The sequence below is a fragment of the Ceratotherium simum genome, chromosome 9, assembly GCF_057802395.1.
Source record: "Ceratotherium simum simum isolate JZ-2026a chromosome 9, ASM5780239v1, whole genome shotgun sequence".
NCBI classification, from domain to species: domain Eukaryota; kingdom Metazoa; phylum Chordata; class Mammalia; order Perissodactyla; family Rhinocerotidae; genus Ceratotherium; species Ceratotherium simum.
Window position 1 is genome coordinate 16,094,663 of NC_141908.1, and position 24,063 is coordinate 16,118,725.

General features: G+C 34.1%; 1 protein-coding gene across 1 annotated transcript in view; it reads right to left on the minus strand.

The window, feature by feature from the left end:
• ACTR3 (actin related protein 3) overlaps window positions 1-24,063 on the minus strand; it is a 61,929-nt gene that overhangs the window by 16,628 nt on the left and 21,238 nt on the right. Inside the window, exons 2-7 of the mRNA XM_004423884.3 lie at window positions 21,439-21,494; window positions 17,978-18,102; window positions 13,972-14,082; window positions 10,412-10,507; window positions 8,914-9,021; window positions 1,631-1,774 (exon numbers count right to left, since the gene is read on the minus strand). Of these exons, the coding sequence (XP_004423941.1) occupies window positions 1,631-1,774; window positions 8,914-9,021; window positions 10,412-10,507; window positions 13,972-14,082; window positions 17,978-18,102; window positions 21,439-21,494 (640 nt within the window). The remainder of the gene's footprint in view (window positions 1-1,630; window positions 1,775-8,913; window positions 9,022-10,411; window positions 10,508-13,971; window positions 14,083-17,977; window positions 18,103-21,438; window positions 21,495-24,063) is intronic.

The window sequence follows — 24,063 nt, forward strand, 5'->3', positions numbered from 1 at the left end:
TTATCACATGTGCAGTATAAATAAGCAGCCCATCTCCTACACATAACTTCTTACTTCACATACGACTAGAATAAGATTTGATAGAGTTGATTTCTATTATTTTCATATTATTTCAGGAAAACATTCATTAGTGTCATCCAACATTTTATACTATTTCAGCAATTAATTAAGCTTGTATTCTAGAGAGGAGAAAGCATAAAATACACACAGAACTGGAGAATAAATAGTTGATACAACCACAAAAAATATTATAGATTAATAATTACTAAAATATTAAGATTAATACCTATCTGGAACAAAAGTGATTACGGTCTAAGTAAATGAGCAAAAGAAAAAAGGTTGAAAACATAAAATATTCATTTTCAGTATATCACCTGCAAGACTGAACTGTTGCATATTTGGTTATATGCTCTAAGTAAAAGCTTCCATCAAAAATGCAATTTAAAACTGTTATGAGTTATAATATTCTATTTGCAATTTATGGATTCCTGACTGGCAGTTTCATATTGGTTTTTATAGAAAAACATATATTTCACATATTTTTATACATCAAGGATTCTATCCAAGAGAGATGCAAATATTATTACTGATAATCAAAAGACATAAAGTGAAAGAATATTGGAAAACAAAGGACAATTTAATTATATTAGGTCTTCTTTCTCCAAACTTTGGAAGAAGGAACTGCATGGAAATGATGATCCTTAAAAGACATTCAAACTAAGTATCAATATTCTCAAGAACAGATTTAAATCTCTGGAGTTTTTGTTATTTTTTAAAACCCCATCGATTTCCCAAAGCTATTGAAACAATAGTGTTCATGTTAATTTTTTATGTGTAATTTTGATGCCACAAACTTGGGATGACTTTGGCAGCCACTTAATAATTCCTTTACTACCTAGGAAGTAGTAAATTCACTTCCATTCCTAACCTTTGACGAGTCAAGAAAACCCTATAATCATGCAAAGATAGGCAAATAAATGTTATTTTTGCCAGGGCAGTTTAGCTTTTACTTATTCAAAACATATGTGAGAGACCCATTGAAATTTTTTAGGTATACTGGCAAACAATAAATTTAAAAAGCAATGTTAAGTATTTTGATAGTTTGCAGGAAGCACTGACATAATAAAGATTTATATAGAAGACAAATTATTAAAATACTTTACATAGCCTTCACATTTTTCTTCTATTTGCCCTATCAGTTGACCCAACCATCACCTCTATTCTAATAGCCAAATGAATCAATCATATCAAAAAAATTTTTGTAAGAGAAAACCGTTAGGATTAAAATAAAGAATTCAGTGAAGAAATTGAGATGTGAGGACTCTGAAGTGAACTAATTATTTTTACTAAAGGGAATAATCACAAAATATATGTTCAAGTCAATTGGTATAAATGTTCTTACATGTTAGTTCTCTCAAACGTGAAATGTGGAGAGAACAGGCAAAGGGTTGATAATCTCCAATAATTTCCACAAGTAATACAGAGAAAACACAAATATAATTAAGAGTAGTGATTTGTAACTGGCTACCAAGTTTTTTTTTAAGTACTGTTCTTCACTTAATTTTTCATGTTAATATTATAAATTTGATTTTAATTTCTAACTGAACTACATTCTTATGGTTACTTTTACCTTTACTGCCTTAGCAGTTTCCAAGGATTGCTCTGGAGGTATTCCTACTTCTCGGTCTCTCAGCAACTGCTGAATAAAATATGTTATATCTCGTCCTGCAATTGGGATGTGCTTAATACAGCTGCCAATCACATACCCTTCAGCCTAAATGAAAAAAAAGTGTCAAATTTACTTTCAATGTTTTAAAAATTAATACAACCTAAATAATGAACCATTAAAGACCAATTTCTCAGGTTAATCTATTTGTATTCTCTAGCACTGCTTTTTCCCAGGAGAATTCTTCTAGTCTTTATCCTTCAACTGTATTGCTCACAGTTTACTTATCATAGAATTCATAACACTGTACAGATATTATGAAGAATGACCACACACACAGATTTATTCTCCCACCGTTAAGAGTATATAACCAAAACTGAAATGACTCAATAACATAGAAATAATAAATTTCAGAAATCTTAAATGTTTTAGATGGCAGACTTAAGATATTATTTTTAAATATTTTATATAATTTCAGTAAAAAATCTGATTGCATTGTAGGAAATTTGATCATTAATGCACAAACTGGCTATAATTTTACTTAATAAAGTAGGTACCAATTTCACAAGCCTGAGGCACTCCATGCATCATCATAATTAAATTCTGCAGAAAGAACTCAGAAATTTACTGATATGAGTAAAATAACGTAGCACAATTAAATTTCATTAACAAAGAATATTAGGGATGTCCTCATCTGGTCACGAGAGACTATTAAGAATTGGATTTATCTTCTCACCTTAAAAAGAGAACAGGACATTATATGAAATAAAGGTTTTCAGACATAGACAACAGGCTGAGTAGGGCAGTGATCCCTAAGGGAAGGGAACACAAATAAGGTGAGTGCTATGAACATCCCATCTCTCTGCCAGGCAGCAATACTGGGAGGGAGAACCCAAACAGAGTCTGGTGGTCTCACTAAGTTGCAGATATAGAATTCAGATTTCAGGGAGGTCAACGTGGCTACAGTTTGCAAGTAAGACTACTAAAGTGGAAGGAGCTGCACAGACAGAGAGCTCTGGAGATCTGAAGACAGTAACACCTGAGCTGACTAGGAATCATCACATTCATGTGAGGAAAACACAAGGCCAGAGAAAGAACCTCTGGGAAGGAGTGGGCAGAACACTCTCCAAAGCTCATAGATAACTGGGGATAGTTTATGTTCCCACTAGCCAGAGTTGCAAGACCTCAAACACATGGCATCAAGTCCATAGAAGAGTACTGCCTCAACAATGGGGATAAAGCAGGCCTAGGCAAAAGGTTGTTCTAGACTTGCTTAACAACATTTAAAAGGAGCCCTTGAAAGGATCAAACTGATTCCTAGTAAATTAACTGTGTCCCAGAAAAAAAACTTAAAATATTTAAAGGAGTCCAAAATTCCAGGACATAACAATGTGAATATATAGTATCCAGTCAAAAATTATAAGCATGCAAGGAAGCAGGAAAATACAACACCTGCCCAGGAGAAAAACTGATCAATAGGGAAAGAAACAGATATGCCAAAGATGACAGAATTAGCAGACAAGGACATTACAACAGCTACTGTATATTCCATATGATCAAGAAGATCAACGGAAATAAGAGGGAGAGAAATGGAAGATACAAAAAGGCCCAAATAGAATTTCTAAGAATAAAAATAAAATATCTGAAATAAAAAATACATTAAATGTGGTTACAGTAGATCAGACAATAAAGAAAAAATAGTGAACTTAAAAACACAGAAATAGAAACTAACTAAAATGACAGAGAGAAAAGATTAGAAAAAAAATGAACAGAGCATCAGTGAACTGTGAGACAACTTCAAGTGGCCTAATATACATGTAACTGGAAACCAAAGATAAGGAGGGAAAGGAGAGATAGAAAACATATGTGAAGAAATAATGGACAAAATCTTTTCAGATATGATGACAACTACAAATCCACAGATATAATAAACGCACAAGCCCCAAGGAGAAGAAATGAAGAAAACCACATTTAGATACATCACAATCAAATTGCTGAAAACTAACGAACCAGGAATATACAGAGAAAATCTTGAAGGCAGCTGGACACGTAAGAAACATTACAAAGGAACAAACACAGGAATGACAGCAGACTTATTTTCAGAAACAATGTAAGCCAGAAAACGGTAGAGCAACATCTTTAAAATACTTTAAGAAACTGTCAACTTAAAATTCTATACTAAGCAAAAATATCTTTCAAAAACGAAGGCAAAATAAAGCCTTTTTCAAGAGACTACATAAGGTGAAAGAATTCATAGCCAGTAGACCATCACTATAAGAAATGTTAAAAGCTATCATTCAGGCAGAAAGAAAATGATGCCAGATGGAAATCTGGACCTACACAAAGAAATAAAGAGCATGGAAATGTTAAGTGAGTAAATATAAAAGAACTTTATCTCACAACAAAAAGAATAAAATATCTAAGAAAAAATTTAACCAAGGAGGTGAAAGACCTATACAATGAAAATTATAAGACATTATTGAAAGTAATCAACAATAACATAAAGAAATAGAAAGATATCCCACGCACATGGATTGGAAGAATAAACATAGTTAAAATGTCCATACTACTTAAAGCAATCTACAGATTCAATGCAATCCCAATCAGAATCCCAATGACATTCTTCATGGAAATAAAACAAAGAATCCTAAAATTCATATGGGGCAACAAAAGACCCCGAACAGCTAAAGCCATCCTGAGAAAAAAGAACAAAGCTGGAGGCATCACAATCCCTGACTTCAAAATATACTACAAAGCTATAATAATCAAAATAGCACGGTACTGGTACAAAAACAGACATACAGATCAATGGAGCAGAATTAAAAATCCAGAAATAAAACCACACATCTTCGACAAAGGAGCTAAGAACATAGAATGGAGAAAGGAAAGTCTCTTCGATAAACGGTGCTGGGAAAACTGGACAGCCACATGCAAAAGAATGAAAGTAGACCATTATCTTTCACCATATACGAAAATTAACTCAAAACGCATTCAAGACTTGAAGGTAAGACCTGAAATTATAAAACTCCTAGAAGAAAATACAGGCAGAACACTCTTTGCCATCGGTCTTAGAGGGATCTTTTCGAATTCCACATCTACTTGGGCAAGGGAAACAAAAGGAAAAATAAACAAGTGGGACTTCATCAGACTAAAGAGCTTCTGCAAAGCAAAGGAAACCAGGATCAAAATGAAAAGACAACCCACCAGCTGGGAGAAGATATTTGCAAATCATATATCCAACAAGGCATTAATTTCCATAATATACAAAGAACTCACACAACTGAACAACAAAAAAACAAATAACCTGAACAAAAAATGGGCAGAGGATATGAAACAGACATTTTTCCAAGGAAGATACACAGATGGCTAACAGGCATATGAAAAGATGTTCAACATCACCAATCATCAGGGAAATGCAAACCAAAACTACACTAAGATATCACCTTACAGCCGTGAGAATGGCTATAATCACTAAACAAAAAATAACAAATGTTGGAAAGGATGTGGAGAAAAGGGAACCTTCATTCACTGCTGGTGGGAATGCAAAATGGTGCAGCTTCTATGGAAAACAGTATGGAGATTGCTCAAAAAATTAGAAATAGAAATACCTTATGATCCAGCTATCCCACATCTGGGTATTTATCCAAAGAACTTGAAATCAACAATCCAAAGAGGTTTATGCACCCCTATGTTCATTGCGGCGTTATTCACTATAGCGAAGAAGTGGAAGCAACCCAAATGTCCATCGACAGATGACTAGATAAAGAAGATGCGGTATATATATAGAATGGACTACTACTCAGCCATAAGAAAAAGACAAAATCGTCTCATTGGCAACAACATGGATGGACCTGGAGGGTATTATGTTAAATGAAATAAGCCAGACAGAAAAAGACAATTCACTCATATGTGGAAGATAAACTAACACACAGACAGAGAGAACAGTTTGGTGGTTATCAGGGGAAAGGGAGTTGGGGGGTGGGCACAAGGGGTGAAGGGGCACATTTATGTAGTGACTGACAAATAATAATGTACAACTGCAATCTCACAACATTATAAACTATTATGACATCAATAAAAAAAAAAAGACCTTTATCTCTTTTTCAAAATCTCTTTTAAAGATGACTATATATTATGGGTTGACTTGTGTCCGTCCCCTCCCAAAATTCCTATGTTGAAGTCCTAACCCCCAATAACTCAGACTGTGACTGTATTTGCAGATAAGGTCTTTAAACAGGTAGTTAAGTTAAAATGAGGTGATCAGAGTGGGCCCTTATCTGACATGACTAATGTAAAAAAGGAGATTGGGGGGCTGGCCCAGGGGCGTACTGGTAAGTTCACACACTCCGCTTCAGCAGCCCGGGGTTCGCAGGTTTGGATCCTAGGCACACTCATCAAGTCATGCTGTGGTGGCATCCCACGTACAAAAAATAGAGGAAGACTGGCACAGATGTTAGCCCAGGGCCAATCTTCCTCACCACAAAAAAAAAAAAAAAAAAAAAAGATTAGGTCACAGACACAGGGGGAAGACCATGTGAAGATACAGGGAGAATAAGGCCATTTGCGAGCCAAAGAAAGAGGCCTCAGAAGAAACCAACCCTGCCAACACCTAGATCTCAGATTAAACTCCATATCTGTGAAAAAATTAACTTTCTATTGTTTATGCCACTTAGTCTGTGGTACTTTGTTACGGCTGCCCTAGCAAAACTAATATACTACTTACAACAAAACAAATTAGTAATGTACTATTGAGTTTATAACATACAGAAGTAAAATGAGCGACAACGACAGTACAGATTAGAAGGGAAGTATACTGTTGTACAGTCCTTATTTATGAAATAGTAAAATATTATTTATAATTAGATTGTGATAAGTTAAAGATGTTTACTATAAACCCTAAAACAACCACCAAAACCAAGCAAATGATAATAACAAAGAAGTATAGCATAGCTAATAAATCAATAAAGAAGATAAAATGGAATTATAAAAGCTACTCCACTAATTCAAAGGAAAGCAGGAAAAAAGAACAGGAATACCCAATTCTTAATATCCTTACTAAAATTCATTCTTTTTTATGTTGATAACTTCTATTTGCAAATTATCTATTCTAATATTATCAAGATATTGATATTACTGCTTAGTTGTGTAGATGTTAAGAAAAGGGTGAGGTGAGACAGAACCAGTTCAAATTCTAGCCCCACAAACTATTTGCATTTTATAATGAGTAAACTGAGGTCCTCAAAGGACAAAATAATCTCCATCATAGATTTTGAGGTTTAAATGAGAATTTTAAATGAAAATTTTAAGAATCTCTATATACCACTGAGAAAGGAAAATATGCTGACAACTAAACTATAAGAAGCCATCAAACCTTGGACACATCCTAGTTTCCAAGATATTAAATTATCCCCCAATGGCTAAATAAAATGTGGTATATTCATACAATGAAATATTGTTTGACAATAATAGGAAATGAAGTACAATACATCCTACATGGATGTATCTTGAAAATGTTAGGCTAAGTGAATGATGCCAGCCACAAAAGACTACATAGCATATGATTCCATTTATATGAAATATCCAGAACAGGCAAATCTATACAGACAGAAAGTAGATTAGTAGTTGCCATGGGCTAAGGTTATCAGAGGGAGAGTGACTGCTAATGGCTACAGGGTTTCTTTTTAGAATGATAAAAATGTTCTAAAATCAACTGTGGTGAGGGATGCACTCTGAATATACAAAAAAAAAAAAAAAATCGCTGAATTGTACACTCTAAATGGGTGAATTGCATGGTGTGTGAATTATATCTCAAGAAAGCTGTTATTAAAAAAAGGGCAGTTATTACTAAAACTATTATGATATCAGGAGGGTGGATTATGACATCTAATCCCAAAGTAGCCACTCTGACGATGTAATCCTCAACAGAGGTTGCCTGATGCATTAAAAATAGGAATGAGAGGCTGGCCTGGTGGTGTAGCAGTTAAGTTAGCATGTTCTGCTTCCGTGGCCCGGGGTTCGCTGGTTCAGATCCTGAGCACAAACCTACTCACAGCTCATCAAGCCATGCTGAGGTAGCACATAGAAGAGCTACAATTCAAGCCATGCTGAGGTAGCACACAGAAGAGCTACAACTCTACAACTATGATACACAACAAGTACTGAGGCTTTGGGGAGAAAAAAGAGAAAGAGGAAGGTTGGCAACAGATGTTAGCGCAGGGCCAATCTTCCTCAAAAAAAAAAAAAGGAATGAGAATAATGAAGAAGTAAAAGTTCAAAGTAATTGCAATCCTTACACAATAATCAATATAATATAAAAAATATTTTAAAAGATAAATCTTTCTATATATCTCCACCTAATAATGATTAGTATGAATTCAAGTAGTTATTTTGAATTAGGCACAATAAAAAACCTAATATGTCATTAAGAATTGGCCTTGGCAGAAAAACGCTCTCTCTGACAATAATACAGTTTGATGCATTTTTCTTAATATACGTTACTAAATACAAACCACAACATACAATTATAATTTGAGCTTTTTATTCAAAAAAATAATTCCCCAAAAGTCATTAATGGTCATGTGCTTAAGACTAACATTTAGGTAACCTAGGCACCAGTCTGAAATCTGTTAAATAAGGATAAGAGACACTATCAACAGGCTAACACATACTGACACATCCAAACTGGAAAACAGAATTCCATGTTTAAGAAAAGAAAGGCACAGGGCCGGCCCTGTGGCTTAGCGGTTAAGTGCGCACGCTCCGCTGCTGGCGGCCCAGTGCGGCACGGACACACTGCTTCTCCGGCCATGCTGAGGCCGCGTCCCACATACAGCAACTAGAAGAATGTGCAGCTATGGCATACAACTATCTACTGGGGCTTTGGGGGAAAAAAAATAAATAAAATTATAAAAAAAAAAAAAAAGTAAAGAAAGGCATAATATATTTCCATTCCAGATACTGAAATTCATCATTTCTTAATTATGAATTAGAAACTATTTCTAATAATTTTTAAATTATTTTCTAATTGCAGCACAAACCCACAGCAAATGAAACATTTTGGAATATGTTTATAAAATTTTAATAATAATTTGAGCAAAATATACCTATAGCTAACCAAATGATCAAATTATAGCAAATTTTTAAAGTGTTATCTTTAAAACTTCTAAAAAGTGGTATTAATTCATAAAATTTAACTTTGCCAGATGTGTTATTTGATGTCCTGTTCAGTAATTTTAAAATATCCTTACCACAGGAATGACATGAGTGACACCGTCTCCACTGTCTATTACTGTACCAGTCAACGTTCGTTCTCCTACTTGTCTCGAGGTCCAGGATGCAGCTAAGGCAAGAACAGCCTTGAACAAAAAGAAATAAGATACGCAAAAAACAAAAACAAAGATAAATAGTTAATAGAAAAGAAACTTTACTGGAGTACTTCATTCAATTTTAAATGTAATATCTTCAGAAAGAAAATACATAAAATTAATTTACGTTATGCAACAAAATTGTTCACATTCTACATTTTATTAAGACAAACATATAGGCTTATATTTCCTTTTAGGGGGATAGTTATAAATTTTCCATATTTTAGTGAGGGCCATTTGTCTCCTAAAGACAAAAAATGTAGAAGACAAACATGAAATAGTACAGTACTAAGACTGCCAAGACTTAAACTATGTTTCTATGGGCTAGCCTGTTACAAAGTAAGATGAAAGTAAGGTAGAGAAGTACACAAGCACCAGAATTATTCAATACATAGATTGCTCTAAACAAGTATCACTCTTATAAGATTAGCTCCAAATTTTCTAAGTGTGACATGCATTTAGGAATATGTAGCAAGTTATTTAACCACAGAAAAAGCCAATGCACACTTCCAAATACTATGATTTAATTAGGAAACAAAGATGAAATAACATTTCTCTATGAAAAATCTTTTTTAAAAAAAAGTTTGAAAATTAAAAAAATTAACATAACTAGTTCTTTTTTAAAAAACTAAATTTCATACAATCCAAGCCTCAAACAATATATATGATTAATAATTAAAAACAGAGCTAAACTGGCTTTATTTTACCTACTTACAATATAATAGCAGAAAGGGACCTAGAAAGATATCTAGGCTATCCTTTTTAACACAGTATCACACCGTAATCATTGTAGGTTAACAGAACTACACAATAGTTTATATACTTATAAAGCATTTGTGATATGGCAGGTATCACATTTGCTATGGGGTTAAAAAAACAAGAAAGAGGTGAGTTCGGATCCAAGGGGTGGCAGAGAAGCTGTTCCAAACAGATATATATATACAAATTAAGTGCAATAAAGTATTACAAGGATTTATGATACATGGAATACAGAGAGGCACAAAGGAAAAGGTGGTCAAAAATACCTAGAGGTAAGTCAATCAAAACACACTGTGAAAAATGGACACAATGAACGTTACCAGGATAAAAGAATATGTATATAGTAAGTTCCTGACATGGAGTAAATACTCAATAAATATTAGTTCCCTTATTTCTGTCTGTCAAAGGCCTTGAAATGTCCAAAGACCATTAACTTACTTCCTTTAACATCTCTCTTTCACTGACTAAATAGCTCCATTTCCTATAATATGATTTCTAATTATCAATTCAGGAGAGAACTATGATATGCTTTGAGGTTGCAAAAATATATATATTTTAGGAGTGAATTAAACTAGATTAAAATTTAAGAGTCACACTTACCTTAACTTATTAACTTGCTTACCTGCACAGCAATGTACAAGCCTGGAACATTGAAGGACTCAAACATTATTTCAGCAGTATATTCCCTGTTTTCTGGAGTATTCAGTGGAGGTTCAGTCTATTAAATTGAATAACATTGTAAATATACAATATCAGATTATTTTGATAACTTTATAGATAATTTTTAAGCAAGAAATAATTTATTTCAAACACTGTATTTAAAAGTCATTAAATTTAGAGGTACAAAGATAGACACAGAGACCATAAGAAAAACTACAGAACTCAAACAGATCTATACACATACGAAAACAATATGGTTATCACATAAAAAAAGAAAAATAAACTGAATTGCTATGTCATACCACTCATTAAGGAGTAAACGTTTGAGAATGGGAAGAAGGAGGGAGAAAGGGAGAAGACCCAGTCAAATCACCTTGTAAAATAAACCATGGTAATGACAGACCTCTAGGCAAATATACCAATGGTATTTACTAGTGGAAGAATCCTCATCTGTGTAATGCTTTTAGCAGGATATACCTGGTTTGTCTACAATTACAGTAAATAAGCCAAGATTCTACACATTTATGGCACAGCTTCCTGGAAAATGGTATAGACATTATATAATTGTTAAGAGTATAAAATGGAGAAGTTTACACAGTTCTCTTCAGTTTAAGTTATGTGACTATATTCATCACTTAGAAACCTATGGGTTAAGTCTGGGCCAGAGTACACCCTAGAAAGGATCTAGGGAACAGCACTCACAATCCTGGACTTCATGTTTCCACTAGGCCTCATGATTAAATTGTTTAAATTATTACAGTTTGAAACTGGGTAAGACCTCTGATTCTTATGAGTCTGATTTGACAATCCAATCCTTTGTGTTATCTCAAATATTTAAACACAAAAGGCAAAACTTTTAACTTTAAGAAATACAGAAGAATTATTTTTTTGACCTTGAGGTAAGGAATGATTCCTTAAATTTAAAGAGCAAAAATTACAAAGAGAAAGACTGATAAAACTTGAATTCATTACAAATTAAATGTTTTTTAATTTCAAAAGACACTATAAAGAAAGTAAAAAACAAAAACACTAGGAGTAGACTTTTTCCATATATAAAACCTTTAACAGCTTAACTACTATATAAATGTGTTTAAACTTATTTAGAAGAGTTTTGGAACCGTGTTCAAGAACTAGTGATAGGTACATACAAAATTAAGCAAACTAAAAAACCAAGGCAGTTAAATTATGAACTCCAGGATAAACAGAAATTCTATATACAATAATCTGAGGACCTCACAAAGGAAAATATACAAGTAACTAATAACCACAAGAAAAAGTGCTCAACATCATTAGTTACCAGGAAAATGCAAATTAAAACCAAAACGAGAAATCTTAGATACTCACCAGAATGGCTAAAATTAGAAAAACTGACACACCAAATGTTGGATAGAATGTAGAGCAACTAGATCACTGACACATTGTTGGTGGGTGTGTGAAAAGGTAGAACCCCTTGGAAAAAGTTCTGAAAGTTTTCTGTAAAACCAATCATGCGCCTACCCTACGACGCAGCAATTCCATATCTACGTATTTACACAACAGAAATGAAAACATATGTCCCCAAAAAGCCTTGTATAAGAATGTTCACAAGAGCCAAAATATTCATATAATAATCAAAAAGTGGAAACAGCCCACATGATCATCAACAGGAAAATGGATAGTGAGGCATATTTATACAATGAAATATGACCCAGCAACAAAAAGCAACGAATTACTGGTATATGCAATAACATGGATGAATCTCAGGATTATGCTGACTGAAGTCTTACCCAAAGACTCCATTCATATGAAACTCAAATATAGGCAAAACCAACCCGTGCTGGAAAAAATCAGAACAGTGATTTCCTCTAGGACATGGGGTTAGGGATTAACCAGGAAAAGGTGTGAGATAACTTTCCAGGCTGATAGTAATATTCTATATCTTGATAAGGGTCTAGATTACCCAGATGTATGCATCTGTCTAAAACAGGGGATGGGCAAACTACATCATGCATTCTGAGCAAATGCGGTCCACCACTTGTTTCTGTAAATACAATTTTATGGGAACACAGCCAAATCCATTTATTTAAGTATTATCTATGGCTGCTTTCCTGCCACATCAGCAGAGCTGAGTAGCTACGACCAAGACCATATGGCCCAAAAAGCCAAAAATATTTGCTATCTGGTCCTGTAGAGAAAGTTTGCCAATGCCTGCTCAAAACCTATAGAGTGGTAAGATTAAAATTTGTGTATTTTATAGCATGTAAATGTTATATTAAAAAAACTGTAAACAAATAATGAACTCTAGTTGATGATATGCATGCTGAAGTATCAAGGGGTGAAAAGATTCCATCTGAAACTCATTTTGAAGTGATTAAAAAGATAAGATGGAGTGATGGACAGATAACCCGATAGATGTCAGAAGGCAATTATAGTAAAATTAATTGTTGAGTCTAGGTTGTGGGTATACAGGTGTTCATTGTAAAGTTCTTTCAACTTTATGTGGTCCAGCCATAAACAATATTTACAAATCACCATAATAAAATATAGAATATTGATTTAACAAAAAATTATGATGTAACTATATTGCGGGGAAGGGGAGAAGACAGGAATTTTGTGTTAAGAGAAGGGGGATAAAAGGAAAAGAAGAGAATTCTCATCTTTCCTACTAGGAAGTTTGTAGATAGTGTCTAATATTTAAAAAAGCAAACAAGGGGGACGGCCCGGTGGCGTAGTAAAGTTCGCATGCTCTGCTTCGGCAGCGTGGGGTTCACAGGTTTGGATCCCAGGCGTGGACCTACACACCGCTCACCAAGCTATGCTGTGGTGGTGTTCCATACACAAAATAGAGGAAGATAGGCACAGATGTTAGCTCAGGGACAATCTTCCTCAAGCTAAAAGAGGAGGATTGTCAACAAATGTTAGCTTAGGGCAAATCTTTCTCAACAAAAAAAAAAAAAAAACACCAAGAAATAGAAGAAACATGTTTAAATTTATGAGATAATTATCAAGAAAAGCTCTTTAAAAGTTTAAAGTATTTGCCTCTGCAGAATACGAATCAATGGTTGGGAGAGGTGAGGAAGGAGAGTGCTATTGTTTTTGTTTTACATCTCAAAGCATTTGATTTTTTTAAGCTATGAACATGCATCGCTTTGGTAAAAATAAGAAAAAAATTTAAAAATTATATTATATTGCATTTTTGTTACCAAGAATTACAAATGAAATAATAATCACACTAGCTATTAAAAAAAGGAAAGTGCCATGTTTCCAACTTTCTTCTGAACCTTACTTACTTTTCCTATCATCAAGATTACATATTATCAAAAGAACTTCTTAAGTGCCTAAACTTTGGTGCTTCAACATATTCCTACTCTCTTGGAACCCAGGACTGTATGGTCTTAAAGATGATGCAGCTTTATAACAAAGTCTTTTAGACACATGACAATTTAATAAACAAAGTATGCCCTAGTGAGTACAGACGTGATGAAAACTTTCTCATTAAGTTTCTTCAAAAATTTCTTCGGTGAAATTATAATTTGTACTTACCAAAAGAAAATAATGGTCTTCAGGTTCTGCCCTTAAATATTTAAAAATCACTTGCTCCATAAACCTTTCCATCAAGTCCCAATCTTCAACTATACCATGGCGAATTGGCCACTATTAAAACGAAAAACAAAACACAAATTAAATCTCATTAATATCAAAAATAAATAAAACTACTAAAAAAAAAACCCCAGGGATATCATCAGTGGATAGATAAGGATAGCATTTCTTAGGCGTGACAGCGATACTGTAGATCATTCTTAGCAGCTAAACACTTATCTATGTAGAGATAAATAAAATTATTTCTACAACATATTTTCAGATGGTTCAATTAAAAAACATAATGAAAATATGTCAAAATGTTAAAAATTGCTAAATCGAGGTGGAAGGTCACTGTACTGGTCTTTCTGGATTTCTGCAAATTTTGTAATAATGGGAAAACTTAACCCATTAAAATTAAGCCTATGAAAATTATAGTTTATTACAGGTTCCTTAATCTTTAATTTATTAGCTCTTTCACAAATATTTGTTGTGTGCCTATATATATTTGTTGTGTACCTAATATAAAACACAGTTGGTAGGTATAGAACAAGAATAATCATAAATCAAGCATGCAAAATTTTATAAGAAAAGTTGTACATATTTAGAACCATGCTTCCAAAACTGAGCCCAGGGTACTGCAGCAAATTCACAAAGACACCACAAAGTATTTTAAATTTTCCAGGGAAATAAAGTGATACTAGAAATAAGTTCGACACTGCATACCTACTAGTAGTTCAGTGTCAACATCAGATCATTCTATATTCCTTTCAATAACATCACTTCTTTGAAAAGCTGGGTTGCCAGCAGTTGCTATGATAAAAACCAAGTACCTCCCTCAAAAAATCCATGTGAAATAAGAAATGAAGGTGGTGGTGTACAATCTGATTTCAAGTGTGAGAAACTGTGAACTGCCTAACAGGCACATGCATGCTAATAGTCACTGTGATTATTTAACAACTAAATAAAAATATTGTCCTTTCAAATAAGTGTCTTACTTTTTTCAAATGGCTACTGAGTTGCTCAGACCTAGCTACTTCACAAACAGAACTGTCAGACATTTCTTTTGGTCTAGGTGGCATTGTAAAAAATCTTACTGAGACACTAAGGGCATTGAAAAAGTCTGTGAATCTCTGCAATAAAATATAGTTCCACAACACATATACCTAACATAAGATTAGTATTCTGAATATACGAAGAATTTCTTAAACAAGCAAATTAGAAATTTAGGCAAAAAATTTAAAGCATATATATTAACAGAAAAGGAAACAAATATAGTTCCATGCACATAGTACACACTCAATCCCTGAGGCTGCATGGGTTATTGAATGAACAAGTAAACATCCTGCAGTCATTTAGTCAATCACCAAACGTCATATCTCTTAATCCCTAATATCCCCATTTCACCCTAGCCTTTTAGATATGTTTTAAGGCATTATACCTATAAAATGATTTCTACTCCTCAGTTTGCTTTAGGGAAGGAAAAAGTGTATTTTACTACATTATTCATTTAATAACGTTACTGGAGGTTTGCATATTTCAATGTTCTAAGTGTTATTTATTCATTTATTCATCAATTATTATTGTGCACCTACTGTGAACCATTGCCACAAATGCTAAGGATATGAACATCCTGCCCACAAGAAGCTCAGTCTAGCGAAGAAACAGATACAAATATTACATTGCAAATTTTGAAAGAAATAATGTAGGACAAGATGACCAACTTGGCTTCTGACGGAAAATAGGAAGACTCATATTCCTATATAACTGAAGTCATATCAAAGCAAGGTCTTAAAGGAGCAACCTTGTCAATTTTGTTTTCTTGGCAAGGGGAAGGAAGAACATGTAGATAGAGAACAGAAAAAGATATATACAAAGACAAAAATTGCACAATACATAAACGCTGCATTTATCAAGGAGAAATGTGCCAAATAAGGTTGGCCATAGATTGATAAAGCTCTGTGATGAGCACACGAGGGTTCATTATATTCCTTTCTCTCCTTTTGTATATGAAGTTTTCCATGATAAAAGTTAAACGTTTGCACGTGTGTGTGTGTGTGTGTGTGTGTGTGTGATACATGCACGATTTCCATCTGTTTCTATCCCCACTGCCATCACTGTAGTCCAAGTCACCTTACCTTTTACAATAGTCTAGTCTTCCAAGAATCAAGCTGTTTCCCCAAATAATAAAAACAGCCAATACACATTAAGTAGTCACTATGTTCAAAGCATCATAACAATTGTTTTATATGCATTATCTCATTAAACTTCCCCACAATTCTGAAGTATTAATAATATCTTCATTTTACAGATAAAGAAACTGAAACTCAGAAAGATTAAGTCACTGAATAATATCACAAAGCTAGAAAATGGCACAGCCAAAACTCTAGCCCAAGGAAACAGACTTCAATATTTGTGCTTTTACTCACTAACATTATTCCTCTAGTCAAAGGCATTAATGTTACCCATAGGACAGAATTCAAATTCTTTAACGTGACCTAACACTTCCAACAATCCTGTCCTGGCCTACCTATCTAGCTTCCTCACTTCTTTCCACTTCATTCTCTATGCTTCAGGCATATTAGTCATTCAGTTCCAGGCTCCATCATACTTAAAGCCTTCCTGAACATTAGAGTCTCTGCCTAAAAAAAAACTTGCCTACACAATTCACCCAGCTAACTCCTATTTTATTCCTCAAGTCTCAGCTTAAAAGATTTGCTCCTCAGGGCCGGCCCCGTGGCTTAGTGGTTAAGAGCGCGCGCTCCGCTGCTGGCGGCCCGGGTTCGGATCCCGGGCGCGCACCGACGCACCGCTTCTCTGGCCATACTGAGGCCGCATCCCACATACAGCAACTAGAAGGATGTGCAGCTATGACATACAACAATTGCTGGGGCTTTGGGGGGAAAAATAAATAAAAAAAAAAAAAAAAAAAAAAGATTTGCTCCTCAAAGACTTTTCTGAATTCACAAAATAGGTTAGCTACTCCTGATATATATTCCCAGAGCATCCTGTACTTTCCTTTTTCTAACCCCCATAACATTTCTAATTATTTCTTCAATGTCTTTCTTTCCTCCACATTATAATAACCGTGAAGTCAAGGAAGCCATTATTCTTATTTACCATTCTATTCTCAATACTTTAAAATTTTTACACTGGGTAGTTGTTCATTAATGAATAAATTATGAAAAGGAAAGAAAAGAGGTACAAAGGAGGAAATCTGCAAATTAGGCAAACTCAGTGTCTAAAAATAAGATAACAAAGGTCATGTTTACCTTTTGGTGTGGGTGTGGGTGGTAACTGCGGGAGTAGGCACAAGGAAATCATCTGGGTTACTAGATTTGCTCTATATCCTGAACTTTTGTGATTTTAGGCACAAAAATTTTTTAACTGTATAATTAAGACTCACTTATTTTACCATATATAAATTATACCTCAATAAAAAAGGAGAGGGAGGAAGAAGGGTAGAGAATGAGAATGGGAAAAAGAAAAAAAGGGAGAAAGAGAGCAGCACTTCCAGATGGCATAAGCTTCAAAAAGGAGAGAAATGGTATGGGTCTGAATAAAGACGGGAGGGAAATGTCTCTAGATGTGGCAATGTGGAGGTAAGAGAAAGCCAGTCACATTGATGGTTCTGAGATCTAGTGGGTATGGAAAAGTAAATACTGTACCCTTAATGGGCTAAAATTTTCCTCTTGGGGAAAAAAAAACAGTAGTGTTAAAACAAGGTTAGGAGGGACCACAGGGAATAAAGAATTTTTATTGTGAAGAGACTGAGGGTATTAGGCCTATAATTGAGTAAAATTCTTTTTATTTTATTTTTTTTTATAATTTTATTTATTTTTTCCCCAAAGCCCCAGTAGATAGTTGTATGTCATAGCTGCAAAACTGAGTAAAATTCTTGATGGCACACTCACTGAACAAACCAATTTTTTGAAAGAAAATATTATTTATAAAAATCATAAAAATATACCTTTGTTGCATATGTAGGTTTTTCTATTGCTTCATCACCAATGAAGAAGTCTAGGTCATCGACACCTTTCATCACCCTCCTTTGAGCTTGATCACCCACTTTTGCTGACTCCTTAATAGCAATACCTTTAAAATAAAAGTTATTTATACATGTCAAAAAATTTATTTTTTTCAAGTGAGCCAAATTTTAAACTTATACTTCTTCCATTATAAAATGTTATTAACAAAACATGATCTAGTATATTTAAACTGTCAAACTAAAGCACAAAGGTCCTAAGAAACCGATGACAAAATTCATTTAACATGATGAAATCGCAATCTCCACCCAGAGACAAGTCCTCAAATGTAAAACACCAAAAAAAGAAACACTGCTGTGGGAATGCTTCAGCTATACATTTAAAACCTATGTAAGATCTATTTTGATTTGAGTAAAATCTTAATCCCACCAAGTTAACATATGCTTGATGGACAATCAGAAAGAAAAAACTGAAAAACACTAACAAACAAAAATAGAAAAATTGCAAGGGGAACTTTTTTTAAAAAGCTTTCTTCATATTTCTATCCTATTTGCACTATTATGGGCTAGTAATTTAAGCATAATACAGGCAGAGGGATCTGTTAAACTTTAATAACATATACAAAAGGAAATTTCAAACTATTTAGGTAAAAGCCACAACAATCCCCTTAAATAATTTCAGAAATCCAGTCTACAGTTCTAGATCTAAAACTTATTATATATTTCTTAATTAAGCTATACGTTTCTGAATCCTTCAAGTTATGTAGTCCTTCATTCAAAATAACGATCTACATGCTCCTAAGTTGATCTGGCATTTCAACTGTTACACTTTCATTTAATAACAATTATACCCTTAATAAGGTGGGTAGAAAATACTGAAGGAAAGAAATTCTAAATCCACAGTCTACTCCTTCTATATGTTAGAGAGCTTCTCTAGCAACTTATTTATAATGTACAGAGACATCCAGATGGCTCACTATAAATTTCCTGGAAAACAAAGATATGAAAATAACTTTGAACGATATCTACAGGCTTTCCAGGTCAAATATCCATGCTCATCAGTGGCAACGACTGTATCTGCTAATTATAAACACTGCACCTGCAGCATTGAAATGGGCTGGGCGAAAAAAACTCCAAAATCAGAAATCTAGTGTAAATGAATTTTTAACATGCTGCAACTTCTCGTAAGAAAGACAATAAAACTAAAACTGCATATTTTCGCAAAGAGATGAAATAGAGAATGGATACAATGGTGATGAGATTCTAAGGTTCAAAAGATCAAAATTATACGGGCCTCCAACAAAGACACAGCTACTTAAGAACATAAGCAAAACCAAATTTTGCAAAACTGAAAGCTAACACATCAGTAATCTCCTGAAATAAACATTTAATCACAGCATTATGCCTTATAAAAGATTACAAATTAAGAGATTACAAAATCAGCATTTTACAGGTTGGATTGTGTCCCCCCAAAAAAGATATGTTGAAGTCCTAACCCTTAGTACCTCAGAATGTGACCTTATTTGGAAATAGGGTCTTTCAAGTTACAATGAGGTTATTAGTGTGGGTCCTAACTCAGTACGACTGGCGTCCTTATAAAAAGGGGAAAGATGGACAAAAACATCCACACACAGAAGGAAAACAAGGTGAAGACACACGGGAGAAGACAGCCACGTGACTAGAGTGATGCATATAAAAGCCTAGGAATGCCAAGGATTATCAGCAAACACCAGAAGCTGGAAGAGGCAAGGAACGTTTCTCTCCTAGAGCTGTCAGCAAGATCATGGCCCCGCTGATAGCTGGATTTTGGACCTAGCCTCCACCAGAACTGTAAGTTTCTGTTGTTTTAAGCCACCCAGTGTTTGGTACTTTGTTTTGGCAACCTTAGGAAACTAATACAAGCATACACAGTGGTCTAACACTAAACTCAAATATAGCTAAAGTCAAGTACTAGTCCACAAAAGTACTTCCATATTAGTCAGCAATAGAGCCAATATTTGTCAGCAAGTTCTCAAAATAAACAACAAACTATCAATATATTGACATATAAGTATGGGAAAAAAGTAAAGAAAAGCAAACCTGTCCTTCAGTGTAGACAACAAATATGCACGAATAAAACACGGAAAAAGACAATAGTACCACTAAACTAAGACCACTATACTCACGTGAATGAGCTATTTCATCAGTGTCACCTAAAATCCATTTTGGGTATTAAAGAATTAGATTTAGGTAGCAACCTAAGTTCTTACATAATCAATTCCTTAAAAAGTATACGAAAAATATATCAGAAGTGCAAAAGTGAAAAAAATATATAAAAGCTCCTCTTTTAGGTACAATTTTGACAGTGTATTTCTCATATTTCACACATTTAATTTTGTTCTTGCTATACAAATGACAAAACAATTGACCTGTCCATGTCCAATGAGTGCCCAAATGAGACTAAAGATCTGCAGTTTTTGACAAGCCTAATAATTTCTACCTTGTTCTCAACTTCACTAATTTTGAAACCTAAGCTGTTTTCACTACTTTCTGCATGTTTATTTTTCCATTTCCTTATTTTCATAAATTAATAAGAATATAATACACAAAAATACTCAAACAGCCACATAACTACTACTGTGCAAAACTAGTGGCATTCCCAAAATTAAACCATCTAGGAGTTAGCACCACCAAGCAATATCTCGAAAGGCTTGTCATCTGATATGCTAAACTCTTAATTTGGCAGGAGGACAAGTAGATCAGAGGTGTTACTACATAACCTACAAAATGTGAATTGTTTGAAAGTCACAAGCACAAAAGTATGCCCATCAAGGACCAGATACATAACCCATGCTAACAAATAAGAACACTAACAAACCAAATGTGAGAGTATTTTTTAAAAAGTATTAAAAAACAAACTACTGAAAGGTGATGGTCAGCAAAAGTGAAGTTAACAAAAATAGGATAAACAAAACACTGTTAAGTATGGTTGTAAGATATTAGAAAACAGCTGAAGTCAATATCTCGTTAAGATGAGATGCTGTCCTTATTTTGAAACATGGGCTCTTGTCAGGGATGTCAACAAGCACAGGCCCTGCAAACAATGCTCATATCCACAAATCAACGCACAGTCTTCATAGGTGTGTAATGGGGGGTGCACTACTTAATAGTTACACCCACACACTGTCAACAGCAATACCCTCAAAGCAGAAAATTGTTTAATTATCAGCTCATTCATTTTTGTCTTTAAAAAGAGATACCTGGTAGATTTGGTAAATGAAGAGCTAAAGAGAAAACTGGAATGAACATTCAGAGGTGCAAAAATGAGGCCACGCTTAGAACTAGGCAAACTACGTTTTTCAAGGACTAAATCTTACAGAGTGTCAGAAATGACTCTCTCTTTTACTTTAATTATTAAGCAAAAGACCTTTAAATCAGCTTATTTGTGGCTTATAAGAAATACTTACAGGAAGGGATGATAAACTGTGGTTCTGTATTTCCAGCATATCCTAGTTTTGTATACCTGCAATGTAAAGAGAATTATATAAGGATTTCACTAATATCTTAGCAATTATAAGTCTAATTCTTAGCTTTCCATTTGTTTTGAAGTGAGAGTCCATTGTGGGTAAATAATATACAAAATTCCATACCTTCAATTTATTTAAACATCTCTACTTTCAAAATTATAAATACCCACAGCTTTTGACTAGAAATTCCACCTCTAGAAATTGATCCTACAAGGATATCCACACATGTATAAAATAACATATAATAAGGTCATTTGCTACAATCTTGCTTATAACAGCAAAAGGCTGGAAATAATCTAAATAACCACCAAATGAGAAACTAGTCAAATATGTAAATTTATACTATGGAATATTATGCAGCTATTAAAAACGGATTGAAGAAGCTCTTTATGTACTGATATGAGACAATCTCCAAAATGTATTGTTAATTGAACAAAGCAAGGTATAGCACAATGTTTCAAGTATGCTATATTTGTACAAAAGTAAAGCGAAGGGGTGAGAACATATAAAATATATTTGATTGTATAGGTAACAGCAGAGTTACCTACACAATCTCTGGAATACCTATATCTCCAGAAGAATATAAAGAAATCAGTAATTATGGTTGTCTCCGGGGAAGGGAACTGGGTAGGTGATGGGCAGGGGTAAGAAGGAGTTTTTTTATTGCATATCATTTCATACCATTTGAATGTATTACTATTCAAAAATAACTATAATTTTTAAAATGTTTTGCCACAGTGAATTCAGCCTACACTCTTACAATAACAAAATATCGACAATGTTGATTAGAAACTATAAAAGCTGAGCTTTGACAAGCAGCATGTTGAGGGTTACTTAAGAGAGACCCAGACACTTTTTGGCTATGTGGTAAAACCTGTTAACCTGAGCAGGCTTTAAAGAGAAATATTTTACATTATTCCATATTCAAACCCACTAAACAGTAGGCAGGTAAACTGCTGTGATGTTCTTGGATTCTAATAATATCTGCAGAAATTTCTTTCTAATATAAAAGTGGGGAAAAAATCTCTCTTTGAGGGATATTTTAGCCCCAAAACTAAGTTCAAGAACTGAAACTGCCAAATAGACTAAATCATTAAAAATAAGGGGAAAACATAAACTGTTCAAAACACTCTCCCGAATAAATCCCTTCAAAGATTCCCCAACGTCCATGTTTAAAAAATAAATAAACAAAACTTCTTTGCAAAGCATACAGAAGAGCCCCTTTAGTATCTGGCTGCTCACAACCTCTCCCAGCGGCCCGGATACCACACCAGACTCCCTAGCCATAAAAACTGCTGACAGTTTCTGAACAGACCAACTCATTTCATGCCACGGAGCCACTATTAACACTGTTCCAATTACAGGAGATGCTCACTTTTCAATGCAGAATGCAACTGCTAAACTCTTACTCATCCTGCAAAATTCAGGTTAAGTATCACTGCCTCTATATGAAAACTTTCATAACCTCCCAGATAGTTGATTACCTCTGCCCTTGTGAGTACAAGTATTATTTAATAATAATTCCTAAGTCTTAATTCCCTCATCTGTATAATAAGGAGAAGTAACTCAAGATTGTTCAGAGTATTAAAAAAGAGAACAAGATAAAGCATTAAGCACAGCACCTGGCACAGAGTACACACTCAATACATGTTAACTCTAATTATTCATCTGTTCTCTCCAAATGTTCCATTCCTCCAATAATCAGATAATGGCCATACAGATACCCGAACTTTAAAATGCTTATAGTTATAATACAGATTATCCCTTTACCCATAAACCAAAGTCAGTCTGTAGAAGATTTTCAGATTATAGCTTATATCTGAGATATTTTTATCACCCTTCCACTGCCAATTTTTTTTATTCTTCCGAATCAAAGTCTCTTATTAATGTAAAACCTTCATATGTGGTATAACAGAACTCCTGTGATAGATGGAGGTCAGCATGATTGAACAGCTCACACTCCCACTCCCCTGGAGACAGAAAAAGAACTTACTACTCAAATGCACAACCGTATGATTTCCTTCATTAAGTAGTAAATAATAACAACAATAAACAAACACATAGAGACAGAGATTGGATTGGTGGTTACCAGAGGGGAAGGGGGGAGGGAGGAGGACGAAAGGGATAATTCGGCACATGTGTGTGGTGATGGGTTGTAAGTATTTGGGTGGTGAACATGATGTAATCTATGCAGAAATAGAAGTATAATGATGTACACCTGAAATTTATACAATGTTATAAACCAATGTTACTGCAATAAACAAAAAATTTAAAAAAAAATCAATGGAGAAATAGCAATAAAGAGCAAAATAGATGAAAAAAAATGCACAAAAACCACCATCAACTGATACAAATAACCTGTTCCCACTGAATTCATTGAAACTAACTGTAACCTCTTTGAAACAAGAGTGTAGAATCAGTTAAAACAGTGAAAAAGTAGAGGCTACAGTGGCACTAAGAAGGGAGCCCAGTATACTTCGCCCCCAAGTGGACAAATGGGACTATGCCTTATCAAAACAAAGACTTGTTTAAAACAAGACAGTCTACAAAACTCTTTGAGTCACA